Here is a 19075-nt window from a genome sequence, read left to right as displayed (position 1 = left end):
GTACACAAATTAATATTGCTAAAGTTGGTGTTCCTCAGAAAGAGTAGTATCTGAGCTGTCCAAAAATGTAAGGTTTGTGCTATTTCATGCTAGTTTATATTACTCAATTTAGGGGAGGATATAGTACCCCTACTCCTACCCATTGTTCGCCATTTTTTGCGGGTACATACAAATCAAAAAACAGTGCAGACAGGTAGTGCATCCCAAAATATCCAATGTTAAAGTCTTTTTTCTAGTTCAGCAGATCCCAAAGAACAAAATAATACCCATGTAATAGGTTAAGGGGGTGCACGGTGGGCCCCTCCAGCCCACGGACTATTAGTCCTGTTTCAAAATGACCTACATTACACGTCCTACACACATGTACTGCATACTCTGATCAGTTAAATCCGCTTCTCTAAGGTCCACTTTCGGGGCAGTCATTTGAGGGACCTCATGAGTTATGTCTCATTATTATGTATTATTCAATTTACAGCTTCATGATTGGTTAATGTGTAGGTCCGGTCCTCCAATGTTCACTGCCTCATTATGCAATGCCCCATGTACTTTTGAAGGATGCCTGCTCTTGGTCGCAGCTCGATCCCAGTATATGAAGAAAGGTACTTATGCCGAGTATGTGACAAAATATCTGGTCGGATTTGACCTTGTTTGAGAGTTCCTTCACTATTCATGGCATTTTATGTGATACTGCGCATTATACATGAATTAAATATTGTCAGAAAAGAAATGTGTCCTTTTGTCCGGCACCTAGTCATCTAGCTGAGACACCACTAACAAACCACTCTGCCAAATAGGCATCCTTATAAAGAGTGGTTCAATAACTGAGGTAAGGAGTTATGTTTCAAAATAACGCTCTATAAGTTTCAAAACAAACCCACTTACGGTGTAGAATATACGAACGATTTAATATTTAGTCAGAGTATAAATCTGATGACATTCGGTTTTAAACCGGAAGTTATTTCCCTGTGCAGCGCTAATAATAAGAAAAATGATAGATTCAACTTTGTCAAATTAGAGCTTAATCCATTCTTTATTCCATAAAATATGAAATCATTAATAACATGACATAATGAGAGAGCCTGACTGAATGGTAAACACGACATACTATTTCCTAATTAATTAGTTAATTAGTCCTTTTTGAACAAATACCATGATGCAATACAACAAATAATTGGACATTTAGAACAGCAATTATTCACCGGATGTGTTTAATAAGCAATTGTAAGGCCGCAGTATCATAACCATCAACATTGCCGATACAAATAATCACGCTGCTGTACATGTCTTCAACTTGTAATATGCGGGAAGTGTGGAATGTTATTCCAAGCTAAAAATACATTTAACACCTATCTTAAAGACCGATGTGAATCTCAAGTATGGATTCATTCTACAAACTAATGATTCCTGGATGTGAAGAATCCTGGTTTTACGTCATCCACCGTAACATCAAAAATCCACAAGAGTGATCACAGTGATCAGTTTAAATACGGCAACATTTATACTGATGTACCATTAAGCTACAGTGTATTTATGTACTCTGTTTGGCCCTGTAAAAGAAAAGAAATACGGGATACGGATCATTACACAATAATAAAAGTAACGATCATTACATGTATTCTGTTGAACGATTTTTTATTAACTTGTATCATTGTGCTTATAATCATCTTGCATCCACTTGAAGCTTCAATTACGAAACCATCTTGTATGATTCATGACAACATTGAGCGAAAAAAAAGGAAACCGTTTGAGCGTGTAATACAAATATAAATATGAGATAAAAACAAAACGAAATCTGTATCAATATAATAAGTACTCGAGATAATAGATGAGATAAAAATGTGTATAATTTCTAAACTGTTCCATTTTTGTTTATTGTCGCAGTCGAATTCCATAGATTTCAAACTTGCGGAGGTAGGCACGTAAAAGAGCCACACAATGAGTAAAGCACTTACGTCTAACCATCCCAATTGCTGAATAGGGCCAAGATAACAGAAGGAATCATGATATAGCCAAACGTTGCAACTCCGGCACCATTTTCACCTGACCATGAAATAAATATGAATGTGGATTTAATGTGGATATCATCAATGCATATTCAGCAAATGAATGAATTCGTATATGTTTGCAAACTAAGCAATTTTCTGTCGATTCTCTCTTTAAATTTCTTTTTCGAATGAACCTCAAGACAGCATTTAACCATCCTTACTATGCACTTCCATTATCATGTTTAAGACAAAATTGCTAAAATCAACAAAACTTACCTGATTCATCCTCAGTTGTTGCTGCTTCAGTAGTTGTAGCTTTCTCCTCTGAAAAAACACGACAGATAATTTGGATATAATAGGAGCAAATTATATATTATAAATCATTACATACTGATTGCGTATCGCGATTCACTAGAAGTTATCATGTGACGAGAAAACAAATAGGCCTACGTCAAGTCCCTGCTAGATGGAAAAAAATAAAGTCAGAGGATTCTATTTCAACGACATTTCCATATTGAAATAGTATTCGACCTTGAGTTAGCCTCATTTGGTGCAGCTTCCGTGGTATTCGAACTTAAGTTAGTCTCAGTCAATTAAAAAGAGTGTTTATCTTCGATATTAGCTTTACAGCATTATAAAATTGAAGTTACTTCTTCAAATCCGTCAATAGTCACATTGATGACAACCCTCCTGTTTTTCTGCAGAAATTAAAAGGAATAATAAAGACGGAATTTAATGTTTGAGGAATTTAACCTTGATATTTCACATATCAAGGGCAGAGACAATTTGAAAGCGGACCGTCTCTCTCATATATAGAGTTTATTGTTGTTCACACTTTTAATAAGACGTTTATAAAAGAAAGGTTTTTCTTTGAAAAGCTTTCCTTTTTTGAAGAGGGGTGTGTTATTTTGGTCATTTCCCCCCGAACTTATGACCCGAGTTCAATTAGTCTAGAACATTCTTAGGGTCACTGTCCTTCAGAACCTCACGACCTTGAATCAGTTAATCATGTTAGGAATGTTCTCAAAATTGAATTAGTAGGGTAAGGGAGATAACTTTAGAGCAGTAATTAGTATATCAATAGAAGTTCCAAATTATTCATATATTCTCTTATGTAACTACTTTAGTATAAATAGGGGTCCGGCACAGCTTACAGTGCGTGTTACTTCAAGTATTTGGAAACTCCAGCAGTATTACTTCTAAGACTTTTCAAGACCTTCACTGCCACGCTGGATTTGTACTGTGGAAGTTTTATTTTTGTCGTAAATTTCGTTTTATACGAAAACTTCTGATTCCAACCTTTTGTTCATTTTCTTTCACGTAACACTGTCCTCTCTTAAAATAACACGCGACAGAGATAAATTGGATAGTTGCATATTTAAGCCATAAAGCACACCAAGCGATGTTACACCAAGAGATTTTGACCAGTTCACATATATGCACGAACGATAGCGAGTGCATATATAAAGTAGTAAGGTCAAAATCGAGTGGTATACCATCGCTTGGTGTGATTTATTGCTATTATATTATAACAGTATATTGAAATTCTGGTGTTGAACGTCATTTGGACCATAAATATACCGGTAAGATATAATATATTATATTATATCATGATATAATATATATTATATCATACCAGTATATTGATGGTGCAAATACAGCGATCTGATCTGATCTGATTGGTCGAGACACGAATAGAACCGTGATATATTGGCGATATACCACGGCTGGCATGCACACTGGCTCTTGGCTTGAGGAAAAGTTCTTTTATGACATTCCATGCCAGAATTTCAATATACTATTATGATATAATAGTAATAAATCACACCAAGTAACGGTATACCACTCGATTTAGACCATTTCACTTCATATATGCACTCGCTATCGCTATATCGCTATATATGTCGTGAACTGGTCAAAATCTCGTGGAAAACCATTGCAGGGTCTGATTTATTGCTTAATTATAACACTCCACATACTGGTTGCGTGTTGAGATTTACAAGAGGTTATAACGTGTCGAGAAAATTGATACATTTGGACCCTGCTAGGTTGTTGGAAAAATAACGTCAGAGGATATTATTCAACGATATATCCCTCGAACGTTTGTTCTGCCATGTGACTAAACCTGTAGTGCAGTCTGCAGCTTTCAAGCAATGGTGGATTATTAGAGTACAAAGAGTGACAGGAATGAGCGACCAGCCCTGACCATTAAAACAACACGATTTCATTCTAATTGCGTGGGAATTTAAAGACTTCATTTGATAGAAAACTTCAAGTGAAATAAAGGAAGTCATACTGCATGCTAGCGGTACTCTTTGCTTATCTCTTTAAGCTCACAACTCTTCCAAAAGCCCCGGGAAATACCAATGAGTATTTGGCAAAGCATGGCCCCTAGGGGGTAATGAATGAGCTCTTTAACCCTCATGACCCGGTGAAAGGTGTTTACCATGGAAGAGTAATCTAAATGCATGGTTATGTGTCATGACTTTGAATAATTTGGAACCCCACTTTAAATAGTTTGCACATTGAAATTGAAACACCTGAACTTGTATTCAGAATCAGAATATCTGTCGCCGGGTCTTATTCTACCTCAAAAAAGGCCAATAATCTAGTATTTTCGAAGTTAAGTAGTGTCAGTATTGAGAGACTGAGTGAATAGAAAACTACGTAGCTCTTTTTGGTACAAGCCTTGACAATCTTGAGCTTTTACAAGACGACGGGGTAACGCAGCATATTACTTTTGTCAGCAATTCAAATATTATCATGTCCTACCGGTGCAAGTTGGAACGGAGTTATCCCATGAACCATCTGTACAGGTCAGTTCACCAGGACCACTCAATGTGTAGCCGTCATCACAAGTATAATTCACCGTTGCTCCAAGTGTGTAGGTAGTTCCGGTCTTCTGGCCATTTGTTGGTGCTGCACCAGGATCAGTACAGTCGTTAGCTGAATAAATTAATGAATATCGATTTGGCATTGTTTTTGAATCTCAATAATCGATAATGATTAGGGTTTATTGCACTAAATTTGGGCTATACCGCGTCGTATTAGAATGATGTGTCCGTGTTTTGACGAGTTGCGCAGCAACGAGTCAAAATGTGGACAAATCACTCTAATACGTCGCTGTATCGCCAAAATGCCGTGCAATCACCCCTTTATCATACATGCATACCTTTGTTATGGCTGTTCTCATAAGGGCATTCCGAATTGGCGACGACATCGACAGAAATCGACCTTGCTAGCTCCTTGCTGACTCATAAAAAGTTAGTTGCTAAGGAGTGATGGTGACCACATCACTTGTTGACATTATTTCGCTGTTGGGCCATTCCACTTCAAATGTGTGGTTATGGTAACTTTAATAGCGAAAAATTTACATATTAAGATGTCGACAGGTTTAAACAATCTGCAAAACGTTTATCTTAAAACTTAAGTATAGCCTTAGATGTAAAATATAGGCTTGAGTGTGTAAAATGAGTTTTTTTCATGTTTTGCAGGATATACTTATCTCTTCGCTAAAGTTATGAGGCCCGCCATAATTCGGGTCAAAATACTAGCGCTCGACTTTGTTCAAGTCGGTGAATTTAAAAAAAAAAATTAATAGCTTCTCTTGTGTCTCTCCTATTTCATACAAACATATTTTAAATTTAGCAGCCCGGGCCTAAGGCCAGGTTTTCCTTATGATTAATTGAACGCGTTACCTTCGATTCTTTGCAGTAGCGAGTTAGTTTCTGCCTGCTGCTCGCGCCCGATCGAGTTTCAATAGCTCATCGGGGCTATCAAAGCATAGAGCAAGCAGCTTTCTACAACATATGAAGGAAAAGTGGATTTAGTAGCCGTACCAGTCGGTTTATCTGCAAGAATTATGCATGTCCTTAGACTTCAAATATGCCGAATTTGCCATCTCAGAAAATAATTTGTGAACGGATTAGGGAAAAACATCAAGTGGGTGCACTGTATAGCGTCGTAACTCATTCACGTACATTTTGTTGCAGTACGTATACAGTATACGAATAAGTGTTCACATCGTTGGCTCGAATGTCTTCGTTACTTGTTTGCCTAAATAGAACTTAACTCATTTTACCTACCAAAAGGAAAGTTTGAATTTCTTCGGCGTATCTTAAATCGTAGCCAAAACCAGCTCGGGAACATGATCGTGACTTCGTGAATCTTACTGTACAAATCGCAAATCGGAAATATAATATATGTGCAACTTTTCTGTCACGAGCATTTTCAGTATGGTCTGATTTTTATGGCGCACTTATGGCTATACGCAATATTATTCACTGCGTAGATATTAAAACTCGTCAACAGGAAACTTGTCGTGAGGCGGTTCTGTCATGATGCACTGTCGAATGGGGCCGTAATCTTCAGCAGCGTAGATGACACAAAAACACCGTGTGAGCAAAAGAAAGTTGACGGGGAACCGTGAATAATGAAAGGTGTCGGTTGCAAAACTTACAAATTTTCAATGAATTAGTTTGTGTGTTTATTTTTTAGTAAAACTATACTGGTACCCGAGTCCAATGCCAATGAACTGAGTGTCTTATTCGCTCAGCTTTTTTCTATGTATACCACCGAATTCGAAGGTCACGCGTAAGCGTAGCTGTAAGTAGTTCCGGTTACAGTAAAAATATAATTCATATTATAACATGTTGAAATACGGGTTCAGATCAGTACACTTAAAACAATATAAGAATGACAATACAGGCATAGTAGGTATGATAAAGCGAGTTTTAGTCTTAGCGAGTTTTACTGCACTTTTGATGGAGGAACTGACTTCAAGATTTTCAAAGACACCTTTTACCATTCAAGATGTCTCCCATTAGTCTGAATTTGAATCGAATGTCGTCAGATGGGCCCGGTTTAGAAATTTTGACGACAGGATGCACATGTTTAAAAATACATATTCTTACGTGTACACGTTGGTAATGTGCTCAGTATTGTGGCTGAACAGGTTACAGTAGCTGTGCCAGAGATTGTGTACCCAGTGGCACACTCAACATCGGCGGAGCCGGGGTCGGTGATTTCATTGTTCAGGGGTGGACTGCCACCAACCCATTGTAGAGGCGCTGTAAGACTTGGTGCTGCACATTGTCCTTATAAAATAGAAATAGAAGAAAAGAAAATCATAATGCATTCAAAATATTCTCATTGAGAATGGAGATTTAATGAAATCCGATCGAGAATACTACAAGGAGGCCTGTAGGGTCACTGTACGATACGAAAAAGGAAAGCGACCACTTATATTAAGCACATGAATATATGGCATCGCGCTGGAGACAGAAATACGCGTACGCCTCCAGTATATGTATTTACTTTCTCGATGTTTTGAGCACAATTGCCTACATGCCGAAACGTGTACACAGGGTCAAGTACTGCTAGAGTGAGTGCGACTCTGTATGACAATTTCAAATGCTGACTGAAAAGTCAGCCAGTGTGTTACTCACTTTTTTCTTTCAATATTGTTTTAATTGAACAAAACAGTGCTTATTTTGCTGTTCGGTCATGATTTATCAAAGTTAAAGAAGCACTCCCACTTGGTAACATTTTAAAAACACATTCTTGTAATGCCAACGGTCGATATTTGACGTGGCGACTCCGCTCGGATCGCGAGATATCGATAAAAACATGTCATTTCCCGAGCGTATTTTTCAAATCCAGAAGTTTTACGATCGTTTCTGGTTATGACCCGAAATCCCACGAAAGTGTGTTGTTGTGCTGATTGATGATATTCTAAGGAGTCCAAAAACGTTCGAATGACGCAATTAATTTACCTCCTACTGCGATGACTTTCTATACATCATCATCAATGCCTTTACCTCTGGCAATTCCTTTTTAAAACTTCTCCTTAGTTTTGTAGTTTTCATTATTCTCGATCACTTGTATTAAATTTTTAAACAATACCACATAGATATCAGTTGTTACGTGTAAAATATTAGTTGCCTCTGATGACTACATTTTGTCGTCTGCCACACAGTTACGCGTGGTTCGATACATAGCGGCCGCCGCATGTGGTATGCGCGCATACCACGCGGCGGCCACTATGCATACTATGTATCAACCGCACCTATCTGTGCTAGTCACACAGTTTTTCGGGGTTTTTTTTGCCGAGTCAGTAGGACTCGGTTTTCTCCCATGGACATGACCGTTCAACGACGCGAGTGGTACTGCTGTGGCATACAGCAGTGTCAGCGTAGACTCGTAATCCATAGCTTAGTTGACAATGGCTGAATTCAGGTGAGCCACCGGAATTCAAACTTTAACTTTTTTTGAGAACATGTTTTCATCGATATCTTATGATCCGCGCGCAGTCGCCAAGTCATATGTCGACCGTTGACATTAAAAAAATGTGCTTAAAAATGCTACCAAGTGGGAGTGCCTCTTTTAGAAAGAATATCTTACCATCGGTTCCGTCAAAATTCAAATACAAGAAGATAGACAAAAGTAGCAACAATAATTGATATCTGCAAGAAAATGAAAATAAGTTCATTACATACAGCGAAACTAACTAGAAAATAATAACAACTAATGTAGGAACTCAACAAATGTTAATGTGATTATACTATTTAAACGTCTTTTTCAGCAACTTTTGATCTAAAGGATACTCTAATAAGGCCTAACCAAAAAGTTGTGTTCTTCAGATAACCCGATCTACCCTATTTTTACCTGCCGACCCTAAACTTTTTAGAACTACGTAAACACGGAAGTAAAAACAAGAAAGAAAACAATCCGTAAAATCACGCGTTTTTTACTTACCATTTGATTTTTGCTTGATCAAAGATGTTTTTCAGGTTTGTATTCCTTTTATATGTGTGATACATTTTTTTCTGGAAATGTTGTGGCCAGTGGTTTAACGCCATTAACCCTTGAAAAAACGTATATTTAAAAAAATGTATATCAAAAAAAAACCCTACCTACACTATTTTTGAAAATCATGTAATCGGAACAGCATTTTTTGTTTTGCCTAACATGTCCAAGTAGGTTCTGCAGAACATTCAACAAACCTCTAGAAACGCAGCTACTGCTCTCGAGTAACAGTTGTCTGATATAAAAGGTGCTCTATTGACCTACCCCATCTTGTGAACAGGAGGTACGGTGGTGACCTTGAAAATGAAAAGGACAAAATTTATGTCTATTTGTACACACAGGCCTCTATGATCCATAAGTATAGTACACTACCTTATCGGTTAATTGTGAAATCATATTTGAAAAAGCATTCAACGATCACGTATGGTTTTGCGAGGCTAAAACATGTATATATGTTTTTACAATGTTCTGTTGAATAGTCAAAGAGACTTAGTCTTTTTTCAATAATGATTCCCCATTTCTGAACATTTGTAATTACCTGTATTTGTTTATGCACTTTACAAGTTGCAATGTCGCCTTTTGCTATGGGAATGATGGACCTGAACACATTACATTGAATAGAGTGATTTGCCATCTCTTGGAGACAAATGCGCATGGACAAGAGCGGTCCTATGCTCAGAGCGGGCAACAATCAAACATAACATCGCTTATAATTAACTAATTCAAAGTCAATTAGGGCTAAATTCATTGTTCGATTGCCTATTCCACAGAACAAGTGACTGTCAAACATGAAACACCTAGCCGAAGCCCAATTATTTGTGTAGGCTCGAATTCTGTCAGTCCGGACTTTGGGAGAGGTGTCGTTAAGTGAACGTCACTGCTGAGACATCTTAATGCTATCAAGTAAGTGAATTCATCAGGTGATCATCGTACGTTTGCTGATGTATCCAACATTTCTTTTAAATTTGTCAAAACCTCTGTTATGTAGCTTACTTTAAGGGAAAACCGCAAGACGTAGGAACAAAAAGCTTTTATGGGTTAGAATTCCCCAGCTGCTTTTAAAACTGGACAGAACCCATACATGTGCAATAACTTTTTTTTCTTAATACATGAATTTACCTTAAATTTACCTATATCTCCGCAGTGAGCAAAATCTACATAGCAGTTCATATTTACATTGACAAATCTTGACAGGAAACGATTTTGGCAACAGAAAGCTTCATACGATTGCCTCTCTACCAATAGCGGTCTGTTTTAAGACGGTGATAGTCTTTTATACTCAGTTAGCTTCAAACGAGCCCCCACAAGCGATAGATCAGAGAAGTACAATTTTATCTCTGTCACAAGGCGTACTCTACATTCACGGTCCGCCACGCTAATTACTGGAGGAGATACTTTCAAAATTATTGAGTAACGCCATAGCCTAACATTCTAGTGGCTCCCCTGCAGGTTACTGTACTTGAAGCTTTTCTGGAGTAGCTTCTTTCGGCTTTTCCCTATGAGTTTATGGTGCAAAACTTGAATGGAGCCGTACCTTATACACTTTGCATGGCAAGGAGTGAAGCTTTCGCAGACAGTGATTGGTCGACAAGAAGTAGACCATGAATGCGCGATTTTCATTGGCTGGATATTTATGTAAATAATAAGAAAGCTCACTTTTGGGTGTCTTCCTTTGAACAGCTTTTGAATGTTCATTGATTTTGAGTGAAGGTCTACGTCAATTTTTCTCGTCTATTATGTACAATAGTCTGATGCCTGAAAATGCCCTTCGCTTTACAACAAAGTGATTGCAAATGATTGCACATGAAGACTGTTTATTCGACACATACGCGTTGCCAACACAGTATGATTCACGCCATTTCACTTCAAAAATAACAAATAATTACTTAGCAGCAGCCTGATCCAATGCATGTTGTCGAAAACTGCCCAGGTTGCCTAGAGACCTGGCAATCATACAACTTGAATTTTGAATGGTCTTATACCAACCCTCTTCAAAGAACAGTAACCCATGAAACCCATGCCTGACTAACTTTTACAATGTTGAATTGTGTCTGAAATTTTAATTGTGTTCGGGGTCAGTCGTGTCGTGAAAATCGTCTCGTAATTGTCGTGCGTGAATTGTCTCATGTTACCTCTGTTCGTCAGCCAAACCAGACAGTTCATAGAGGTGCCTCTCTCGGGAACCATAGTGTGTACTCCGGCATCTCTATTTCTATGTAGTGTATAGTCAAACGAATGACACTGGTCATTTTGAAGTAAACTTTCGATAAATGTACGTTACCATGATGATTAAACGCGAGTACATTTTGAGCAATTCCAGGGCAAGTTTCGGACGTTCTATTCTTCTAAGGTAGTTTGCACCTCAAAAGTGACTTCTCTAACTTTCCTAGATGAATCTTTCAACCCTTCTGTTGTCAAACCAAGCAGAAAATTCAGGAGTCACCGAGCAAAGTTTGGTACCAGAGAAACAAATTACCAAGCATTTATCGATATTTGAAATTCAAAATGGCGGCAATCCCCGTTTTCTACATAAAGAAAATGTTCAGATAAAAATCAATCATCACTGTAGCATCGAATTGAATCCGATAAACCCTTCTACATTTATCTCGCCCAAGTTACATTTTTTCTTCCGGCATTTTTTTACCATTTTAATGTTGCTGTATAGAAACATTATGTTCAAAGGAAGTGAAACGCCATTCATAGTAACATTCACCTCGTTATTTGTACCGTACATATTTAAAAGTATGTGGGTTCCTACAAAGCACATGACATGATGATTATCTCTCCAATATAGATAAAAAATCGGCGGTCACTATGCAAAGTTTGTAATTAAAAAATTATTTACCGATATTTGAATTTCACAATAGCCTCCAACCCTATGTTCAGTCTATGAAGAAAAATCAACATTTCCTATTTTCAGAAAAAGTTTCTTTTACTGAGGCTCATCCTACCTTAACGGTTAGCTGTGTTAATTACAGGAATAAATCAATGTTTTCTACAGTTTTAAATGTTCACCAACTCAGAGGTACTTTCCAACTGGTGCGTTAAGTCATAACCTAACATTCTGAATGCTTACCTGTAGTTACTGTACCCGGTGTTTTCTGGAGTAGCTTCAGTCAGCTTCGCCCTATGAGCTAATGGTACAAACCTTGCATAGAGTCATACTTTATACACTTTGCATGGCAACCACTTGAGCTTTGGCTGTCAGTCATCGGTCGAAAAGAATTGAATGACCATGAATGTCTGATTTTTATTGGCTGAGAATTTAATTATGTAAGTAGGAAGCTCGCTTCGGCCGTCTTCCAGCGAATAGCTTTTCAATAATCGACAATACTAAGTGGAACGTCTACGTCGTTTTCCCATTGTTTGCTATTTACAATTAGAACGTTGCCTGATAATGCCTTTCGCTTTGCAACAACACGTTTCCAAAGGAAAAAAAATCATTGGACACCAACGTGATGCCAACACTGCATGAAAACCCGATAATTCAGATAAATTCACATTAATGAGTTGCCTGTATTATAGTATAATACACGTGAATTCACATGAATCCACATGAATACAGGCTTGCTGAATACAAAAAATGGATTCTTGACTGTATTCATCTGTATATGCACTCTTCAGCTAAAATACAGGCAATAATCCATGTTAATACAGTAAGTATTATAGGGTTTTTATGCAGTGCAAAACATAGTATAATTCATTATGATGGCAATTATTATGATAATTGATTATTTAGCCACACTCTGCTATCCAGGATTTTCTATTTTGTATTTAATTCAATGAATGTTGTCGAAAATTGCCCAGGTCGCCCAGAAACCAAACAATCATACCTCTTGAATTCTGAATGGTTGTCTTAGTTTTTTGAAAACTTAAATTTTATATTCTGTTCATTAGAGTGAAATACATGGATGGCGGCCATTTCGAATTCCAAATATCAATAAATCTTTGGTAATTTGTTTCTCCAATACTAAAATTTGCACGGTGACGTCAATTTTATTCGTGATGTTGATTGGTTGAAAGACTCCTTGAGGAAATACGTTGCGAACCCAAAACATACAGCATCCAGTCACCTAGCCGACAAACAACAGACAGAACCGCTTGGCCAAATCCTTACTCTCCAAAAAGAGTGGTTCAATAACCCAGTAAGTTGTTACATTTTGTGACTGCGACTTTTCCACACGTTGTAGAGTTCATGAAGCACTCACGCTGGCACACTCAACTATCACAAATCGCACACAAAATTTATCGAATCATACAATTGCGATTCCAATTTCATGAAACATTTGCAAAATGTGGGCGCTCTGAAAATGCGTTTTTCCGCTGCTGTATGCTTGTTTTTTTTATCTTCCTGGTTTGTCTTTCAGATTTTTTAATTTGTCTATATTTTCTAAACGTTGTCGCATTAACAACTTAGTCACTCGATGAATTTCTAAAAGAAACAAGTCCTTTCAAAATACACGAATAGTGTCGCTGCCATGAAAGTAACGCTCAAAATACTGCACATCAAAAAGAAATAGCAAGTGTAAAATATCAAAGGGCAACCAAAATGAATGCAAATAAGTTGAGACCATTGCCCCCAAAATGTTTACCCAACCCACATCCTGCACATGAACTTTGAGGGATAACATGTTTGAAAGTATGTCATGTTCATAATAATTTGCTACATGACTTCTGAAATATATATACTATATAACGTCATCCACAAAGGCGATTGTTAGAAGTTTCAAAGATAACACAGTATTTTAGTTCTGTGAGACATAGCAAATTATTTAATCACAGCAAAACTAACGAGCAAATACGAATAGCATATATTATTGCTCAAACTACTGACTATGTGCAAGAGGATGGCAAATGGTCACCTGTCTCTAGGTTACGTAGTCCCTTGTTTGAACTGTATCACATGAACTCGTCCGAATCGCCACCCGTGTGAAGTAGATCAGGACGGCTAAGAAATCCGAATTACCACCGTTCTAAGTCATCAACCGGCACTTTTGTTCCTGCACAAAATGCACGCAGCAACGTTTGCGTGCGCATCCCGTTATTTCGCGATTGATACCGTGTTCTCGTGACAGTTTTACGGAAAGGTGACTCGATAAATTCAGACTGACAAACAAACATTGAAGGCATGACCAGCAAAAGATCGAGTCGCTAAAGCTTTATCTATTCCTAAGAATGGAACTGGGTGTCAGTGTGAGTTCAACTGAATAAAGAAGTACCGTATGATCTTCGGGAAAACAACATAGAACGCACAAATTATCAATTCACTCGACGAACAACGATAAAGTTCCCTCATCACATAAACCATGCCGTAAATTCTCGATCGATTGGAATCGAGTTTTCAGGTGTGGCGGCGAAGACATCGGCTGTCAGCTACAGCCTAACTTGCCAGTGCAACGCTGAGGAGGCGAAAGTTGACACGGACAACAGAACAAAGTTTGCATCATGGCGCTTCTAAAACAGAGAGAGAGAGAGAGAGAGAGAGAGAGAGAGAGAGAGAGAGAGAGAGAGAGAGAGAGAGAGAGAGAGAGAGAGAGAGAGAGAGAGAGAGATACGGACAGACAGACAGACAGAGGGAGACAGACACAGATAAAGGCAGATAAAGAAGTATACGCATTTATGCAGGCAGATAGACAGACATACAAAATCGGCGGGCAAGTTTAGATACTACATTCCATTGTAATGCAAATATTTAACTTTTTACAGGCGACATGCCGACAATGCGATCGAATAAAAGACGGTAGAAGTTTTAGGTGGGTACATTTATAGACAGGAACTGACCACACAAACTGTACGTACACACTGAGCACAGTGAGAAATCCCGAAAATCTCGAGTTTTTTACTTGTTGAACTGTAATGACACAATAGCTCAGGCTTCACTTCAACGAACTCGATGTGCACCAACAATAGCGTTGCTTATACTATTCATTCACTGTGCATTGAGTGAATAGGACGTTTCAGGTCAATACTTATGAGAACCGCCGGCAGAAATGCTTTTCAGCTTTAGTAGGCAAGCTGTTATTGGTGTTGCTGGCTATGAATTATTTCTCGTTTAAATTCACAAGTCCAATTTAAGTTTTTTGAAGCTTTTAAAACAGAGAGAAAGAGAGAGAGAGAGAGAGAGAGAGAGAGAGAGAGAGAGAGAGAGAGAGAGAGAGAGAGAGAGAGAGAGAGAGAGAGAGAGAAGTATACACATATATGCAGGCAGACAGACAGACATACAAAATTGTTGGGCAAGTTTAGATACTACATTCTAATGTAATGCAAATATCTAACTTTCTACAGGCGAGATGCCGACCATTCGATCAAATGAAAGACGGTAGAAGTTTGAGGTGGTTACAGTTTTTGACAGTAACTGACCACACAAACTGTAATTACGCATTGAGCACAGTGAGAAATCCTGAAGATATCGAGTTTTTTACTTGTTGAACTGTAATGACACAATTGCTCAGGCTTCACTTCAACGAACTCGATATGCACCAACAGTAGCGTTGCTTAAACTATTCATTCACTGTGCATTGAGTGAACAGGACGTTTCGGGTCAATACGTATTAGAGCCGTCGGCAGAAATGCTTTTCAGCTTAAGTAGGCAAGCTGTTATTTTTGTTGCTGGCTAGGATTTATTTCTCTTTGAAATTCACAAGTCCGATTCAAGTTTTTTGACGCTTCTAAAACAGAGAGAGAGAGAGAGAGAGAGAGAGAGAGAGAGAGAGAGAGAGACAGACATGTAGACAGACAGACAGACAGACAGACAGACAGACAGACAGACAGACAGACAAAGGAAGACAGAAACAGAGACATGGACGCTGAGTATGTTTGATCATACGCAAAAAGTTCAAAATATGAGAGAGAGAGAGACAGAGAGAGAGAGAGAGAGAGAGAGAGAGAGAGAGAGAGAGAGAGAGAGAGAACAACAGACATGTAGTTTCACAGACATACGGGCACACAGAGAGACAGACAGAGACAGACAGAGAGAAACACAAACAGACATACAGGATATCGATGACAGATAAAGAAGTATACACTTATATATACATGCAGACAGACTCACATAATCGATCGGCAAGAAACGACATCCAACTTTAATGGACATATCTAACTTTCTACCGAAAACATGTGGACCATTATATAAATGAAATGTGATGGAAGTTGCAGGGGGGTCACATTAGCTTACATAGACCATAGGCGACCCAATAAGTACTACTGAGTTTTTCAGTGTTTTCTCTATCATTTTCTCTTCTTTCTTCATGCTCTGAATGATCGGAATAAATAAAATAAATGGTTTATATTACATACCTAGCCTCTGTAATCTTTATTTATTTTACACTCCATTACAAGGACGTATATCTCATACACACATGCTGTAATTAATTAGTCAACAACAACTAATTATGCTAATCCGTGGACTTATCAGGGATTTTACGGGTTGGTCAACATCGCGAAAGATAGGAATGGTTACTCCTTTTTCATTAACATCACTATCTTTCCGATGTTGACCACCTCTGATAAGTCCACGGATTAGCATAATTAGTTGTGTTTGACTAATCAATTACAGCATGTGTGTATGAGAGATATACGTCCTTGTAATGGAGTGTAAAATAAAATAAAGAGTCAAGAGGCTATAGGTTAGGCTATATAGTCATTTATTTTATTTACTACGATCAGTCAGCGCATGAAGAAAAGGAGAGGGGCTGACAGTGACAGAGAAAACTGAGAAAAACTCAATAATAAGCTTACCAATATGTATGGGCCGCCTATGCATAGACCGGAAGTAAACTCTCTAATGGTACACACGGAACACAATGAGAAATCTTGCAGATATCATATTGGTTTTTTTGTACTATGAAGATCATAAAGAGTTTACACCAGGCTTCGGTTTGTGACGGAATAGTGTAAATAAATCCTTATAAAACAAACATGCGAACTAATTATTAAAAAAATTAGCAACTTCTGCATTATCGATCAGTATGCAACCGTCAGCAACGAATTTAAAGAGCCAGCAAGCACATTATCTGTTGAATCATTAGATTTATTTTCAGTTAATAGAAAATCAAACGCGATATTTCATAGCAGCCTCACCCTTGCCCTCCCTATTTTCTATGTTCTTATCTGTATCTGAATACCTCTCTGTGCCAAGTTTGTGTCTTTCCTCCGACTCGCTGAGTTTTTTTTTATTAATCTGTGGGTCTGTATGTATGTCTGTCTTTCTTTCTTGCACTGGATCTCTCTTTTCTGCCACCTCTTTCCTTTGTTCATCAGTTCTCAGACTCTTCCATACCAAAATATCTACCACTTTTATCGCTACAAGTGTCTGTCTGTCTCCCTTTTCTGTCCATCTGTCTATTTATGTGTGTCTATCTTTTTATCTGCCTGTCTGTCACTTTTGTGTCTGTCTTTTCTTTCTGTATGTCTGACGTAGTCTTTCTCTGTCTCTTTGTCCTTCTCTTTTTTACTCACCCTCTCTCCTCCTTTTTCCTCCTGCAATACAGAGAGCTTATAACGTTTATATTTCCAGTTGATATCTGATATTTACAAGAAACTCATATTGCTACATGTCAAAAATAGAAAGACTTAACTTCTGATTTAATTGTAGTCATTTCTTATATTCTTAATTTTTTCCCCTCAAAATTTACTTAAACATGAAATATTTTCGTGTGATCTTAACATTTGCAGATACGTGAAAACGTTGAAAGATGAAAAAGGAAATTTGAATGTGGTGTTCAAATGAACAAAAAAAATCAAAACGCAAGCGAAAGTTCAAATAAAGGCTGGAAATGAAAAGAATCAATTTTAGAAACAAAAATAAAAATGAAATCAGAACACGTATAAAAATGAAAATCGGTGCAAGGATAAATTAAAGTCAAAAAATAAAATCACCTTAAGTTTTAAACTAAAATTTAAAATGCAAATCAGAAGGAAACTTAAGAAGAAAACTTAAAATGAGGATGACATTATTCACGCTAAAACTACACACACTATATATATATATATATATATATATATATAATATATATATATTATATATAATAATATATATATATATATATATATATATATATATATATATATATATATATATATATTAGTTCTGATGGTAATCAAAATAAAAAATAAGCAACGTTAGACTAATGACGCTAAAGGTTTATCTTCATTTCGACCCGAAGACAGTTGATGAGCGTAATTCACTGGGACTGCTGGTATGGTACGTGACAAAACATTGCTGATGGCATCTCTTCTGTTACCTGCCTTTGAATTTGGCAAATACTTGGTTGCCACTTGTTGACATATTAAGCAATCTGCAAATGCACATTGCCCTGATAAATTGAAAGCACACTTTTTGCTTGGGTTACGTTCATGACAGGACACATAGAATGTGTTCAGGTTCTCAGGCAAAATTATTGATGAGCGATATTCACTGTGGGAGAGTGCTGTTATTTTTTGCGACAAACATTGCTGACGGTGTGTCTATTGTTACCTGGTAACACCTGATACTTATAATTGAGCCTAGAATGGTGGCATGTCCATTCTTGCCTCTCTTTAATGCTTGCAAGCTCTAACCAGTACCGTTGATGTTGGTGTGACTCGTGTAAATAAAGTTTTCTCTGTTGAAAACTGAGATATAACAGTTCAGATTTTATGTCCCGGTTACAATATCAAATAGAGCTTGTAAATATCGTTCAGGTATCTAAAAGAGAAAATTGATGCAATCCTGCTGTAAAGTCGCCACTTATGTCACATGTGGTAGAACTTATATGAACATCTCAGCGTCTGCATTCTGTTTCAAGGTATTGGTACTTGTTTGTATGGGAATTTATTTAAATCTGTTAATGTCCCGTACATGGGATTTTATAATTGTCTTGACCCTTATGTGCTGGAGTTTTTTCTGTGGATTTATCAATACTGACTCCAGGCCCTCAATGTTACTACGAGTTATGAAGTTGTTGAGGCGTTATGTTCTGCATGAGAGAAACTTTTTATAAATGAAAGCACACAATCGTTTTCTTATTCCAATGGAATCGCAGTGAAAACCATTTACCTTGCTGCAGAAATTTTGAAAGACAAATGGTTTTTCAACGATTTCAAAGGCAGACGCGTAATCAATGAATATGCTTTAAATTATATAATGTAAGAAGATGGTTTTATACAGTGTCGATAGTATTTTGTTAGCGAAATTCAGTGTCGACGAGCAGGTAAGATTTTTTGCATTTAATGAGATGTAATACGCACCAGTCAAAGCTAGTCAAAGGACATATACCTGATTCTTTAGTGTGAACATTCTAAGC

At 37.5% G+C, this 19075-nt stretch overlaps 1 protein-coding gene across 1 annotated transcript; it reads right to left on the bottom strand.

The window, feature by feature from the left end:
* Nucleotides 1-1954: 1954 nt before the first annotated feature.
* On the bottom strand, nucleotides 1955-9061 carry LOC139123762 (C4b-binding protein beta chain-like). The gene is made up of 6 exons (XM_070689916.1): nucleotides 9057-9061; nucleotides 8388-8449; nucleotides 6899-7081; nucleotides 4758-4931; nucleotides 2262-2309; nucleotides 1955-2040 (listed from the first exon to the last, which is right to left on the bottom strand). Exons 1-6 carry the CDS (start codon nucleotides 9059-9061, stop codon nucleotides 1955-1957), a joined length of 558 nt encoding a protein of 185 aa, XP_070546017.1.
* Nucleotides 9062-19075: the final 10014 nt, after the last annotated feature.

Source organism: Ptychodera flava, assembly GCF_041260155.1.
Source record: "Ptychodera flava strain L36383 chromosome 23 unlocalized genomic scaffold, AS_Pfla_20210202 Scaffold_23__1_contigs__length_28996876_pilon, whole genome shotgun sequence".
Lineage (NCBI taxonomy): Eukaryota > Metazoa > Hemichordata > Enteropneusta > Ptychoderidae > Ptychodera > Ptychodera flava.
This window is presented reverse-complemented; position numbering and strand designations above follow the sequence as displayed.